At 51.3% G+C, this 14,936-nt stretch overlaps 1 protein-coding gene across 7 annotated transcripts in view; it reads left to right on the top strand.

Moving 5' to 3' along the window:
* The window catches only part of MAD1L1 (mitotic arrest deficient 1 like 1), a 415,678-nt gene that overhangs the window by 246,983 nt on the left and 153,759 nt on the right, over positions 1–14,936 (top strand). For all 7 annotated transcript variants that reach the window (XM_057487452.1, XM_057487450.1, XM_057487451.1 and 4 more), the window contains one exon: positions 9,222–9,310. In XM_057487452.1, the coding sequence (XP_057343435.1) occupies positions 9,222–9,310 (89 nt within the window). The remainder of the gene's footprint in view (positions 1–9,221; positions 9,311–14,936) is intronic.

A 14,936-nucleotide genomic window follows, 5' to 3' on the forward strand; every position in this document is an offset into this window, starting at 1 on the left:
GAGACCTTGAGGGATCCACAGAGCCCTCGGAATTGCAGCCAGGTGTCTGCTCTGTGTACCCACATTCACTGGCTCTTTCTCAGCCTCCTGACCCCCACCTCCATGTACACAGCTTCTGTCCTGGGGGAGGCAGCCTCCCAGAGCCAGTTAGCTCTGTAGCCCTGGTGGAGGCTCGCGTGCTGACACCACTCCACCCCAGACACAGCTCCTTTCCATGCAGGCGGACAGACTTCCACATCCGCAGGCAGCAGGAACTGTGACCAGTTGGTGGCACACAGGTCAGGGGAAGATGCCTGTCGTGTTTCCAGAGCTGTACGACTAAAAGCTCTTCCTGTGCTTTCAGCTGAAACACTTGATTTCTACAAGTCTGCCCCTTGGGCCCCTGCCTGCTGCTGCCTTGTAGCGAAGGCATGGTTTGCTGGGCTGCCGGGACACCCTCTGCAGCCCTCAGGATAGTGGCCCCGTGGGCTCTCCGGTGGCTTGCTCCCTGCACTGGCAAGCTGGGAACTTGTGAGAGTTCCCTTTCTTAGCAAAGGTGCTGACCTGGGAAATGGCCTTCTCGGGTGAAAATTCAGCTTGGGCATGCTGTCCTGCTGGGCTGCTGCTTTCTGCCGTGAAGGCCTGCCCTTCCTGGTGTGCTCCCCTGGCTGGAGGACAGATTGATAAAGAGTCAGCTCTGGGTCCCTCCCCCTCCCCGAGAAGACACTACAGACCTTCCTGGTGCTCAGTGGGTCCAGAGCTGAGCAGGAAAGCGGCCTTCGACCAGGATTCCCTCTACCTCTCTACTCTGGGAGCCCTGACATTCCTGCCCAGACGGCTCTGGGGAGAGGGCATCGGCTGAGCCCCAGGGAGGCAGGCCCTGGGCCTCAGCCTGGCCAGGACCCTCTGTGGTACTTGGCAGGTGCTGAGTGAGCGAGCACCCTCCCTGGCGCTCAGCAGTAGAATGGCTTCCGGGCTGGGGCCCATCTCCCATTCCTCCTGCTGATACTGCTTTGTGGAATTGGGGGCAGCTCCTGGGATCAAACCGTGTAGCCTCCCAAATGAAACTGAAACGCACAGTCTCTGTTTAAAGCTTACGCTGTTCTAATGAGCTAGCCTCAAGCACCATTAGCATAAAGTTCTCTGACGTTTCAGAGCTGTCGGTCTGATGGGCCAGGCCTCCTCCCGGAGCGGGACCGTCACAGAGACGCTGTGGAGCACCAGGCTGGGTGGCCACAGGGAGCCTGGCGCTCCTGCTGTGAAGCTTGTGCTGGGCACCTGGGCTGCTCGCTCAGGAGCCACACCCTCTCAGCTCTGCTCCTGTCCGTCTGTTCATCCAGCTCCCCTCGTGGGTGGGTGGCGGTTCACGCGCTCTGTTACTGTCCTGTTGCTCTGAGGCTGGCAGCAGGGTCCCTCTCACTTCAGACCTCAGCAGATCGGTGCTCTCGCCTTCCCTCAGCAGGCTAGCTAAGGCTGTGTGTTCTCTTCGCCGCCACTCCTTAGCTGACAAGGCTTTGGCCCTTCAGGGCTTTGCAGGCATCCTGCTGGCCTCTCACTTGGGTTTCCCGTGGCGGGGTCCTGTCGCTGTGCCACGACGCCCCTGTGTGGTGGCTCTGTTCTCGCTCTGTGGCCTCGGTGTTCTCACCCCCTGGGAAGCCCTCCAGGTCTCCGGTGTCATCCCACCTGTGTGCTTTCCATTTTTTAAGATTCTTTCCGCTTTTCATTTTGAATTGTTGGTATTGCTGTGTCTTCAAGCCCCCTGACTTTCCTACTTAGTATCTAATCGTCCATTAAGATAATCCATGTATTTTTTATTTTAGGCCTTGTAGTTTTCATCCCTATTATATTTTACTTTGGTCTTTTCTCTTCCATGTCTCTACTTACCTCATGAAAATGCGGAATTTAGTCATATTACCCGCTAACATCACTCTCTGCTTGTTCCCGCATGTGTGTTGGCCGGCTTCTGGACGCCTTCACGGCCGCACGAGGCCCCCGAGCTCCCTTCAGGAATACGGTGAAGCTGAAGGGAATGGTGTGGCCTTCTTGGCGGCGCGTTTATGGCTGGGCCGTCCTGGCTCCCCGAGGGCAGGGGCTTCCGGTCTGGCTGGAGGGTCGCCCTTTCTCGTGTCCGGTCCCTGGCCTGGGCTCCTTGCTCTCCTGACATGCCATCACAGTTCTGCGTGCTCAGGGGCCTCCCGGCACACCCCAGTACTGAGACCTTTGGTTGCCTCGGTCTCCCCCACTCCTGGCTGTGCTGTCTTCACTCTCACGATGGTGAGCCGGTAGATGGGCCTACCTCGTGGCTCCCACCCTTCCGGGCCCTGCTCTTTGCTGCCTGCTGTTTGTTTTAAGTGGGAGGTTCTGTCCCATTCCTGTTCCTCTGTCTCCGCCCGAAGCACCATCATCTGGCTCTGGTGGAAGGAGTGGGGAGGGCATAGCTGCTGGGCCCAGGCACCACGGTCGGGTCCCAGAGGACGTGGCCCTTCTGTTGGGTGTGTGGCACAGGGGGGTCTCCGTCCTGGACCTGTGACTCTGTAGTCTGAGCCCTGGCCCTCGTCTGTCGCCACCAGGGCAGGGTGGGCTATGTCCCTTCGCCCTCCCCTCCTGCGCGGCTCCAGGAAACCCACATGGAACCAGCAGAGTGAGGGACCCTCCGGGGTGGGCATCCAGAGCACATTCCAGCCCTCAGCCTCAGCTTTCCCTCCAGCAGAATGAGAAGCAGGGCCTCAGAAGAGGCTGTGACGGTGAGCCCGCTGACCTGGGGTTGTCTGTACCTGGAAGTTTACTTGTCTAGCTTCCTTGGGGGCCCCTGTGGAGCACCCCACCCCCATCCCAGTGCGTGAGCACCACCTAGCAGCTCCCCCAGGGCAGCCGTGGCTGGTCCAAGGCTGCCAGCCCATCTCCCTGGTGCTTGTTCATTTGAAGCAGGCCCTGCTGGTAATTATGCCTCTTAATTTAGGAGCATGAGCCTGGGAAATGACTATAAATTTGTGTATTAGCTTCAGAGATTGGCAGTGGGCAGAGCGAGCCCTGTCTTTAGGAGATGAATTTGTAATGAAACAGGGAGACGTTCCAGGATGCAGAGAGGGGCTGCCTGTAGCTGCAGCAGGCCGAGGACCTCACTCCAGGGTGTGCATAGGCCCTGTGGCCCTCATCCCATCCCCATCACAGGTGTGTGCCTCGCACCCAGCTCGCTGTGCATGCAGACAGCTTGCTCAGAAGGTAGTTTCTTTGGAGCCCTTCCTGCTAGGCAGCAGACTTGCTTTAGGATGGGTTAGAGAACAGGCCTTCCTGGCTAAAGTGAGTCACTTTGCCGTCTTTCCGAAGGCACCATCTAATCAGTCCTGTGTCCTTGTTCTTAAATCAGCTACAAATACGGACTTCCTGCGATGAAGTATGAAATAGGCAGTTGCAGACCACAGTATTATGCGTTTCCATTTTCTCTTCCCTTCTCCCTGGTCAGCTAACAGTGGTGCAGAAAAGCTTACATGGGCTGAGGCCACTGGTAAGAGACACCTGGCCCTTTGGCTCTGAGCCAGGGCCTGGCCCAGGACACCCATCCAGCCCCCAGCAGTGTGTGGTAGCTGGAGACAGGAGCCAGTGGAGGGCAGGGAGATGAGCCGGTCACACTCAGCAAGTGGGGGTGGGTGAGTGTGACCGTGTGGGATCTGCAGGGAGGGGGCTCACAGTGGTCTGTGAGGGGGCAGGACCCCAGTAAGCCCCGAGCCCCTAGACCAGGCATTTTAATTTAGGTTTTCTCACTTACTGCACATACCTCAAGAATAGGAAGTATTAGCTCCACTTTACAGACAAAATCAGAGAGATTCAGCCTACATGTGAACAAGCAGAGTTTTTATGCCATCCCTGGTGCTGGGCACTGGCCGGTTCCCAGCTGGCATGGTGAGTGCGCCTCCTTCCTGATCTCCCGTCTGGACCCTCTGCGTCCCCAAGTCTGTGGTCCGTAAGAGCTGCAGGCGTGGGCTGGGCGCAGGCCTCCTTGGGAAGGCCATGGCTGTGCAGCCAGCAGGGTGCACCCCAGGCCTGGGTGGGCCCACGGGCAGGGGCCGAGGGCTGTGCACTTGGTGTCCCGGCTGCTCCCCAAGGTCACCCATGGGAACCTTACTCATTCTCATCTGCAGCAGCCTCTTTTATAGCTTGGGTGAGTTTTCCTTTTTTTAAATATTGATGTGTTTAAATTGTTTCTCAAATTGAATGAGTAGGAGCCAAACAAATTCCAGGTCTCCTTTCTTTCCGGATTGACATAATATTTGCCTGGCCCTCCAGAGACACCCGCCTGCTCCATTCCCCAGCCACATGCACAGACTGGTGAAAGCCAGCCGGGTTATGGGCCAGAGGCTGCTCCACTCAGTTGCACACACCAGGGAAGCATCAGGTGCTGACTTGCATGCCTGTTGTCCACACTATTGTGCCCTTGCCTGGAGCACCTCCCCTCTGCTAAGTTCTGAGGTGGGAACAGGGGTTAAGAGTGGAATGGTGGCCCTTCAGCCTCCAGGAGTTCCCAGGCTAGCCAGAAAGAAAAGTGACACACAAGTCATTGAATCACCTGGTCAGACATGGTGAACGGGAGCTGGCGCTTTGGCTCAGGAAGGATGGATGGAGAGGTGGCGTTTGCAGTGGATCTGAGAGGCAGCGGGGTGACTGATCTGCAGGCACTACTGCATCTTGCTGCCACCCGTGCTGGGCTCGGGGTGCTGAGGGCAGGCCTCGGGTGTCTGCAGAGCAGTCCCCTGTGGGCCAGTCAGCTGGAGCCTGTAGGGGGCTGTTGGGCACAGGTGGGGAAGATGGCTCGGCAGGGGAATAAAGTGGGAAGCACATTAGCCAAGTTCCAGGTTACTAGTTAGAGTAAAAGGGCCTGATTTTTCCTTTGAACATGGTGGCATAATGAACATTTCTCCCTTGTTTCCTGGAAATTGTCCAAATGTACCAACAAGAATGATAACCAAAAAGTCAAATTTAAATTTGAGCAAAACGGAAATACAGCTGACACCCAAGTCCCTCCATGGGAGGAGGATGGCCCCCAGCAGTGGAAGTAAGTGGAGGTGTGTGCGGGAGGAAGCCAGGGGTGCGCTGCAGAGCAAGAGCTCTGTGTCTGGGGGGAGCCGCTGAAGGAGGCGCCTCTTGGCGGCAGGGGCCCCAGGTTTGCGGCTGTGCGGACAGGGCCCCGTGGCCGGAGCGCGAGTGCTGGAGGTACATGAGGACTCATGTGCAGGTCTTGGCGCCTCTGGTGGGAGAGGAGGTGGGAGGAGTGTGCTGTTGCAGGAAAGTTCACAGCTGCCTCTCTCTTCCCAGAGGGACGTAGCGATGGCAAGTGGGACTCACACAAAACCACCTGGTCAGGTTTAAAAGAAAATGTCCTCTTCTTTCCAAAATATGAGCATTTTGCACCACACTGAACTGAATAAAACTCATCTTCAATGCTGAGTAATAAAGGCAACATTATACAGTTTTGTAAAACCATAGTTTTGTAGAAAAACAAATAGAAAAAAATTTCACAGAAAAATAGACAATGAGCAGATGAAAATCATATCTGAATATTTTGCTGGAAACTATAAAACCTCACAACCCAGTAGATTCCATGGGGCTGGAGCAGGATGCAAGCGCTGGGAGAAGAGAGAGTAGCCTGGATGCAGCCGCAGGAGCTCCAGCTGCTTCGCTGGAAGGCGGGAAACAAAGAGCCACGTGCTCTGGTTCAGGGGATGCGGCATTCACATATCTAATAGAACAGGCAAGTTGTTGCGGAGGGAGAAGAAGGAGCGGATGTGAGAGTGTGGGCGTCCCATCCCAGTAGCTGGAGGCAGGAGCACCCCTTTGGGCAACACCGCACGGCCTCTGCGCCCGTGACCGCGCCAAGGGTGCAGCGAGAGGGTGACGTGCTGGCCGGTCGAACAGCACAGGGGGCTTTCAGGGAAAGTACAGGTTCTATATCAAGTTAGGAGTTAGAAGAGCAGCCGCTAGAACAAAAGTAAAGACTTGTCTAAGCATCACACAAAGAAGCAAATAAGACAAAAAGGCGCTAGTAACATGTCGATTATCAAAAAGCAGGACTGAACGGAGTGTCTGGGGGACACTGTCCAAGACAGCAGCAGCTGGAAGGTCTGTTTAATCTGTACAATGTCGAGCGGGCACAGGATAAGTAATCGAAAAATCTGTTAGGTGTAAATGTGAAACCCTTAGCCCTGAAACTATAATTTGCTCTTCTTTAGAAGTCATGGAAAACATTCACCGAGCCAGCCACACGTTAGATGATAAAGCCTTTGTTAACCCAAATAGGTAGAGGTACTCCCTCCGACTTCTCTGATCATGATGTGATGAATTTGAGATTAAGAACAAAACCAAAAAAAGAAAATGCTCCTAACACTTGGAAATTAAGAAAGAAATGGAACAAAAAGCCCTGTTATTGGGTCAGAGACGAACTGCAGCTGCAAAGTGTGTAAAACCTAGAGAATAATGGTGATGGAATGGCTCCTCAGAGCCTGCGAGGAGCAGAGCAGTGCTCAGAGGAAACACCTCGGGATTAAATATTTGCATTATTGAACAAAAAAGAGTGACTGCACGTGGATTAAGTACTCAGCTGGAGCTCACACACAGAAAACAAAACAAACCAGAGTAAAGCAAAAAGTATGAATGTATAAGGATCAAAGCAGAAGTTAATAAGAAAGTGAAAAATGGTAGAAACAATAAATAAATCCAAATACCTATGCTTTGAAATGAAACCAGTACATGTGAATTATTCACAGTTCCACTAAAAGAGTAACAGAGTGCATCGCCACCCAGAACACGGAGTAGGAGGAGCACTGCGGTGCTGCTGATCGGGAGGGGCCTGGGTGAGCATCTGGGGCTGGCCCAGTCAGCGGCTCCCCGGCTGCAGATGGAGGCGTGCAGGCAGCCACGGACAGAGCTGTGCACGGGAGGTGTGTGACTTTATGGCCTGTGAGCTTTACCCCGGTAAGAACAAAGATGACAGTAAACCTCAGAAGAACTATGAGTTCTGCGTGATTCTATAAAAAGAATTATATATAATATCACAACCCTATTTAAATAAAAATCTGGATAAGATAAATAATTTTCCTGGAAAATACAACCCCTCGATACTGACTCCAGAAGAGAGAAATTTAAAGCGGATCAGTTATGAAGTTGTTCCAAAATAGCCATTGCTACCATTCCCAACAGAAAGAGAAACAGATCTATCAAGTTGATCCAGTTTCACAGGGAGATTCTGCTCCATCTTCAAAATACAGGTACTGCCCAGTGTCCGAGAGCATGGAGAGGGGAGGCCTTTTGGAAGTGGGCGTTGCGCTGACCCCAGCAACTCCAAAGACCCTCGCGCACCATGTGCACATACACTCGGGCATGCACACAGAGCCGTCACACTGGTGACAGCCTGTGTCGATGTGGCAGGGAGTGAGGTCAGCAGGTGCTAGAATGCGCCGTGTGGGGGTAGGGGTGCCCCAGGACTGGACCACTGGTTTGATTTTCGGGTATCAGTTGATAGGATATCTTACCCGTATTTGCAGGAAAGACATTTGACAAAATCCAACATTCAGTCTTGATTGAAAACTTTTAACAAAATAGGAACATATGGATTATTTTGGAACATGATAAAATACACCTATTGGAAACAAAGCTACATGCTGTAAATAAGAAGATACTAGATTCTGTTCCAGGGAAGCCACAGTTTAAGGAAGTCCAGTCTTGCAGCTGTAACATTATTGTGGAGTATTGAAATGAGACAGGAGAAGGAAATCAGTGGCATAAATATTGGGAACGGGGGGAAGTGATGGCCCTTTGTAGCTAATGTGGTTGTGCACCGAGACAACCAGCTAAAGACTGCTGCAGTCAACCGGAGAATTGTAACAGGAAACTAAGTTTCCCGTACAAGATGCTTAAAGTCATATTATGTACAAAAACAAGTCAGACAACACAATTGGATGGCAGTTAAGGGCCTCCCTTTGGGGCATCAGGACACAGGCCACTGCAGGAGGGGCAGGTGGGGACTGACAGGTCTGGGCCGTGCTCCTGCACTGGGAGCCCAGCATGGTGCTAGCCTCCCTCCCACGTGGACACATTCCCGTTGTTGCTTCCTGAGCGCTATTCTGGTCTAAGGATGGTATATGATGGTCAAACAGATGTGGTCAGTCTTGCCCAGTGCAAAGCCAGAGCCGTGACTGTGAGCCCAGCAGCACCCCAACAGACAGCCCTGGGGGTGGGAGTACCCCCAGCTAAGCCGGGGGCAGGGAAGTGGCCTCCAGCAGGAACAGTAAATCCCCCACTGGGCAGGGGCTGGATGACCCAGGCTCAGAGCTGCAGTGACCAAGGCCTTTCTTCTGCAGCCGCTGTGGCACAGCCCTCCTGCCTCCATGATTCACATACAAGAGGACTGAGCTGGATTTGTGGGGGAGGCCTTGAGGCCAGATGGAAGAATGGCTAGAGCCACTTTGGAGAATGGTGGCACTGAGCCTGCAGCTCAGAGTGTGTCCTTCCAGGTTGCTGGCCATGTCCAGGGCCATCAGAGGCTCCAAGTCTCTTAGGCTGAGTCGGGCCCTAGGGGCCTTTGAGGCCCTGGACGGCCAGGTGCTGCTCTGGATGAGAGCTCTCTGCCCACCGGAGCCAGAGGCTGGCTCCTGGGAGTGCCCCCAGCCCAGCTGCACCTGGGTGTCACACCAGCCTCTGCACCACAGTGGGAGTCTACCCCCTTTTCTTTCTCCAGCTTCTGTGCCTCTGGCTCTCTGCCCCTACCACACCCCCAGGTGTGCTAGAGCAGGTTAAAATCCACAGTCCCTTCTGGGCAGTCTGCACCACCTGTCACACTATAGAGGAATCTGAAGTAGCAAAGAACTGAAATCTCATGACCATCGGAGCAGAATGTGTGGCTCCGACTGCTGTGCCCCCTTTTCGTGGATTTGGTATTTCCTCTCAGCACACCCCAGAGTGACTGTGTGTCTGTCCCTGTCCTGGAGTCAAGTGCTAAGAAAGAGAAGGTCGTGTGGGCACAAGCTAGGGAACTTTCAGGATGGGCAGCCTCAGGCTGCAGGGGCCCCATGAAGACCATCCCTGCCCCCTAGCTTTCCCACAGGGGCCCTGCCTCCCTCCCCCCACCCACCATGCCTGGGAAGTCGGGCACCACTTTCTGGGTTTCTGGGCCCAGCACAGGGTTCTGGGAAGCCCGTGGTGAAGGGGCAGCAGCAGCACCGCCCAGCTGACCCCCATCTTTTCTCTTGCAGCTGGAGATGGAGCTGGCCATGCTGAAGTCCCAGTCAGGCTCTGCTGAGCAGAGCTTCCCCTTCTCCAGGGAGGAGGTGAGCGCACTCAGGTACGTGCTGTCACACCTCCCCTCTGTCAGCTTCCTGGAGGACGTTTTTTTAAATCACATTCCATGGATTTAGCTTCCTCTCTGCACAGACGCCTGTCTCCACTGGCTTGGGCCTCCTCTCTGCATCCTTTCTCAGGCCGGTGTTGATACCAGGGTCTCGTGGTATCCCCAGTGCCCAGGAAAGAGCAGATACCCTGTCACAGTGCTGCCTGGCGGCACCTGCCTTTGTTGCCAGCAAAACAGAAGCAAACAAACGGTCCCTCTGCCTCCACTCTGTCTCCTGGGTAGCCAGGGATCTTGAGCAGTGGCTCGGCCAAAGCTGATGCAGGAACAGCCCTCTTTCTGAGAGAACTACTTGGAGTACCAGCCGGAACAGCCAGGCCACCCTGTCTGGCACCAGCCCTGAGGACACACCCAATGCCACCCCTAGAACGGTTCTGGCCCTTTCTGACACAGCCATGCTTCTCAGAGAGGAGAGGAGAGGCTAGATTTCTCTCATTTTCCCTGTCCCCGAGAGAGCAGATCCTAAAGAGGTTTTCAAGGAGACACAGGTGGAACTCGGAAAGGCCTCCTTGGCTCTCTTTAGGCCCCCAAGTTGGCCCTGCTGTTTTGTTCTGTGATTGGAAAGCAGCCAGGGGCAAGTTGGCAGTGTCCCCCCCGATTTCTGGGTGCAGAGCGTCACAGCCTCCCTGCTGGGGACACTCAGCCATCAGCCCTCCTCTGCAGGGCGCCGAGTGAAGCACCAGGGGGACTCGTGTGTGTGTCCTGGCCCACGGCATGTGCTGAGTAAGCGCAGCCATGGCCCCTCCAGGGCTCGAGGGCTCCTCCATCATTTCCAAAGTGTTTCTCACATATGGACTTTGGCCTCATAAACAGCATCTTTGGGGATCTGGGGGTTCTGAAGTTGCTTGTCGTTCACTTGCTTGTTCAGATCCTGAGTGTGTGCAATGGGCGTCCTCAGGGCTGGTGTGAGGATGAAGTGGCGGTGAGCGAGGACACAGCTCTGTCTTCCTGAATTTCACAATTCAGTGGGGTTTGGGAGATGTTCACATAAAACCATGCCACATAACGTCAGGCTGTGGGAAGTATGGCTGTTACCACACGTGCAGGCACCTGTAGGGTCTGCCTCGTGGGCAGGTATGGGGAGCTCCCTGGCAGGGGCTGGGCTGGGAGTGTTAGGATGTGTGGTGGCACCAGGGTGCTGACAGGCAGGGCGGTGGGTTCCTGGCAAGGCCGGATACCCCAAGCCCCAGTAGGGATTGTGGCCTTGTTCCCAAGAGCAGCAGGAAGCCATCAGAGGCCTCAAAACTCATGAGTGACATGATCACACTTGTAGCTTAAGAGCATCCCTGGCTGTACAGAGCAGGGAGGGTGGTCCAGCTGCCTCCCCAGCCGCATGCTGGCCAAGCCTTCTAGGCTGAGTCGGTCGTCCCTGGGCTGAGATACAGAAAACAAACAGCCCTCCCAACTGGGCTTCCCAGAGCAGCTCTGCCTGGTGGTGTAGACAGCTGCTAGCATCAGATGGAGGGCCTCCATATAGGTGGCATTTGAGTGGGTCTTAATGTCAAATGGGTGGGAAGGAGCCAAGGGGCTCCAGGCAGGTTAGGGAGGACTGGGGCACAGCCAGGGCCAGGATGCAAACAGGCTACAGGGGGACAGGGCTGGCGTGGTTGGGACCAAACCCTGAAGGGTTTTAAGTGCCCTGTTAGGCAGCTAAAGCCTGCCTCCATCTCTGGGAACCACATACTAAGTGAAGGATACAGGACAGTGTTGGCATCCTGATGGTTGCCTTCATTCTCTCCAGGCCCACATGGCAGGCGTGGTCCCTGGTCACCAGGCACAGCTGTCCCACTAATGTCCAAGTCTCTCATCTGTTGCTATGAACACAGCCAGGCATGCATCACATTTGTGTGGGCTGGTACACTTCAGATTTATTCATTTTTATTTATTTTAAAAATCTAAATAAAAGGTTTTATCAGTGTCTTTTGTCGTAACTGGAACAACAGAGGTGACTCAGATGGCAGAATTCCCCGACAGGGATTCTAAAGCAGCAATCATAGAAATGCGTCAGCAAACAGTTGCGAATCCTCTTCAAACAAATGAAAAACTCCAACAAGAAAATAGAAATCCAAAACAAACAAATTGTAGACCTGGGAAATTCAATAATCAAAATAAAAACCTCACTTGGGAAGGTGCATCAGTAGACTGGAGATGAACAAATCGTGAACCGAGGTCAGTGGATGGCATCTGATGGGAACAACGGGGACAGACTGAAAATACACCATCAAACAAGCGGACCTCCCCAACGAGGTGGTGGCATGGGGACAGAAGATATAACATTCACTTAACTGGAGTCCCAAGGGACAGGGAAAGGTCAGGGCTGGGGAAACACCTGAAAAAGTAAGGCTGAAAACCTACCAACTTTGGTGAAGAGCATAAACCTACACATTTAAGAAGCTGAGGGAATACCGCATAGTGTAAACCACAGAAATCCATTCTGTGGCTCATGCTAATTAATCTTCTGAAAATTAAAGGTAAAGTCTTGAAAGGTGCTGCAGAGAAACAGTGTGTCGTGTACTGGAACACCATTTGAGTAGCAGTGAATTTCTCATCTGAAACTGCAGACGGCAGCCAGAATGAAACACAACGTTTTTCAAGTTCTGAGGGGAAAGAACTGTCAGCTAGTGAAAATATCCTTACTGGAGAAAAGGGAAATCAGGACTTTCTCAGACAAAGTAGAACCAAGAGAGTTTGTCACTAACAGAACCGACCTTAATGAGCTGCTGGGGAAGCTTTCCAGTAGAAGGACACATTACCAAGGAAAGCTTGGCATTCCTACAAGGAAGGAACAGGGGAATGGGATAAGCACACAGGGATAAACACAGTAGAGCGCCGTCCTCACATTTTTAAATTATACTCAGTGTTTGAAAACCTATAGCACCATGTGATGGTGGTGCTCTGCATCTTATGGGTGGAGAAAACCCATAAGCCTATTCTAATTTTAAAGTAGGGGAGGGGAGAGGAACTGCGTGGGAGGGTGTTTCCACGCCCCACTGGAGCTGGTCAGGTGTCAGTACCAGAGGCTGAGTGTGCTCCACAATGTGGTATACTCAGATGCACTGTAACTAAGTGAAAATGGAATTGTAAAAAATGCCCACATGATCCACTGGAGGGCAAGAAGAGAGAGACAGAGGCAACAGAGCAAATAATAAAATGGCAGGCTCAAGCACTAGCAAATCAAAATTAATTTTCATGTGAGTGATCTAAATGCATGATTAAAAGATAGAGATTGGCTCAGTGGATAAAAACACATGACCCAATTATGTTTTATCTATAAGACTCAATTCTACCATGACAGTACAGGGAGTAAAAGGATGAAAAACGGTGTGTCATACAAACATTGATTTTTTTTTTTAAGTAGGTATAGCTGTGCTAGTTAATAAATTAATTTGTATCAGATAAAATACACCTAAGAGCAAAGAAATTTACAGCAGACAAAAAAGTGACATCACATATGGATCAGCCTACCAAGAAGACGTAACGACCCTCAGTGTATGTGCACCAAACAACAGAACTTCAAAACACATGAAACCAAAATGATGGACCTGAGAGCAGAGATGGACAAGTCCACACTGTCGAGCATGCCAACCTTTGCTCCCAGCAGCTGTATCCTCATGGACCAAAGCAGCAGAAAGACAGAAGAACTGGATGCCGCCATCAGCCAGCGGGTGCTGACTGTTTACAGAGCACTGTGCAGCAGCCTTCCCCCAAAAGGCACCTGGAATATACACCAACATAGGCCATATCCTGGGTCCCAAACCAGCTTGAAGAATCAGATTTGTATGTGGTGTATTCTCTGACTGTAATGAACTTGAACTGGAAGTCGATAATAGGAAAACATCAGGAAAATCCCTTAACATTTGGAAATTAAACAACACACTTCTGAATAGCCCGTGTGTGAACGAGGATGTCTCGAAGGAAAAACAAATATAGCTGAGTGATCAGGAAAACACACATGTCACAATCTGTGGGACACGGCTAAGTCAGTGCCCAGAAGGAGGTGTATGGCACTAATGTTTACGTTAGAAAAGCAAGGAGGTCTCTAATTTATATTCTAACTTCAAGAACCTGGAAGAAGAGCAAAATAGGCCAAGACAAGCAGAAGGAAGGAGATACTAAACAGCAAAAAGTAATGAAATTGAGAAAAATAGGGAAAATAATTGAAACAAGAAGCTAATTCTTTAAAAAAACAGTAAAATTAATAAGCCTATAGTGAAGCTGATAAATATAAAAAGAGAAGACACAGATCATCAATATCAGGAATGAAATGGGGGATATCACTACAGATCCTTTAGCTGTTGAGAGGGTTTTATGCAATACCATGAACAGTTGTGTGCAAACACACAGTGACTCAGGAGCAGGGGACCAACTCCTGAAAGTCCACACACTACCAAAATTCAACCAATATGAACAGATACTCTGAACAATCTTATAAACATTACAAAATTCATAATTAAAACACTTCCCAAAAAAGATGTCTGGCCCATGTGGAGTCCCTGAAGAATCTAAACAATTTAAAGGATAATTAGCATGAACTTTACATGGTCTCTTCCAGGAAGCAGAAGAGGTCGCCAGGATCTGGGGCGGGGCTGCTCATGTCTGCCCAGGTGGCACGAGTGAGCCTCCTGCAGCCACAGCAGTTCTGAAGCCTCTAATTGTGCGGGGGGGTTGGCAGCTTGTGAGCATCTGGAATCTGTCCATCTGGATTATCCAGTTCACGTAGTTGTTCATAGACTCTCTTAACCCTTTTTTCCTACAAAATCACTACCAGTGTCTTCCCTTTCATTTCTGAGTTAATAGTCTTTGTCTTCACCCCATTTTATTTGTCATTCCAGCCAGAGGTCTGTCAGTTTTGTTGATCTTCCCAAATAACCAGCTGTTGGTTTTGTTGATTTTCTTACTGTTTTTCTTTTCTCTTTTTCACTCATCTCTGTTCCAGTCCTTAGGTCCTTCTTCTGCTGGCTTTGAGTTTAAGTTGCTCTTCTTTTTCTAGTTTCTTAAGGTGTACAGTTAGGTTATTGATCTGAGATCTTTCTTCTTCTTCAATGTAGGCATCTGTGGCTGTGAATTCCCCTCTGGATGCTGCTTTCATTGCATCCCCCATTTCCGAATCGTGTGTTTTGTTTTTATTTCTCTCCAAGTATTTTCTAATTTCCTGTGATTTCTTCTTGACCTGTTTGTGTCATTTAGTTTTTACCTGTTTGTGAGTTTTCCAGTTTTCCTTTCATTACCAGTTTCTACTTTTGTTCCACTGGGTTCTGTTAAATTTAATTTATTAAATTAATCTAATTTATTAAGACTTGTTTCATGGCCTAACATGGCCTGTTCTGGAGACTGTCCCACTTGTCTTGATGGAAACGTGTGCTCCACTCTTGGGCCAATGAGTTTGCAGTGCTGTTCGTGAGCTCTGCCTCCTTGTTGCTTTTCTGCCTGGCGAGAATGGCTCTTTTTTATTACCGGGTAATATTCCACAGTGTGGATGCAGCACAGCTTAAAAAAAAAGGTGTCCACTTGCTTGTTGAAGGATATCTATGTTGTCTTCCGTTTGGGGCAGCTGTGGTGACCT

This window comes from Manis pentadactyla, chromosome 10 (genome assembly GCF_030020395.1).
Source record: "Manis pentadactyla isolate mManPen7 chromosome 10, mManPen7.hap1, whole genome shotgun sequence".
Lineage (NCBI taxonomy): Eukaryota > Metazoa > Chordata > Mammalia > Pholidota > Manidae > Manis > Manis pentadactyla.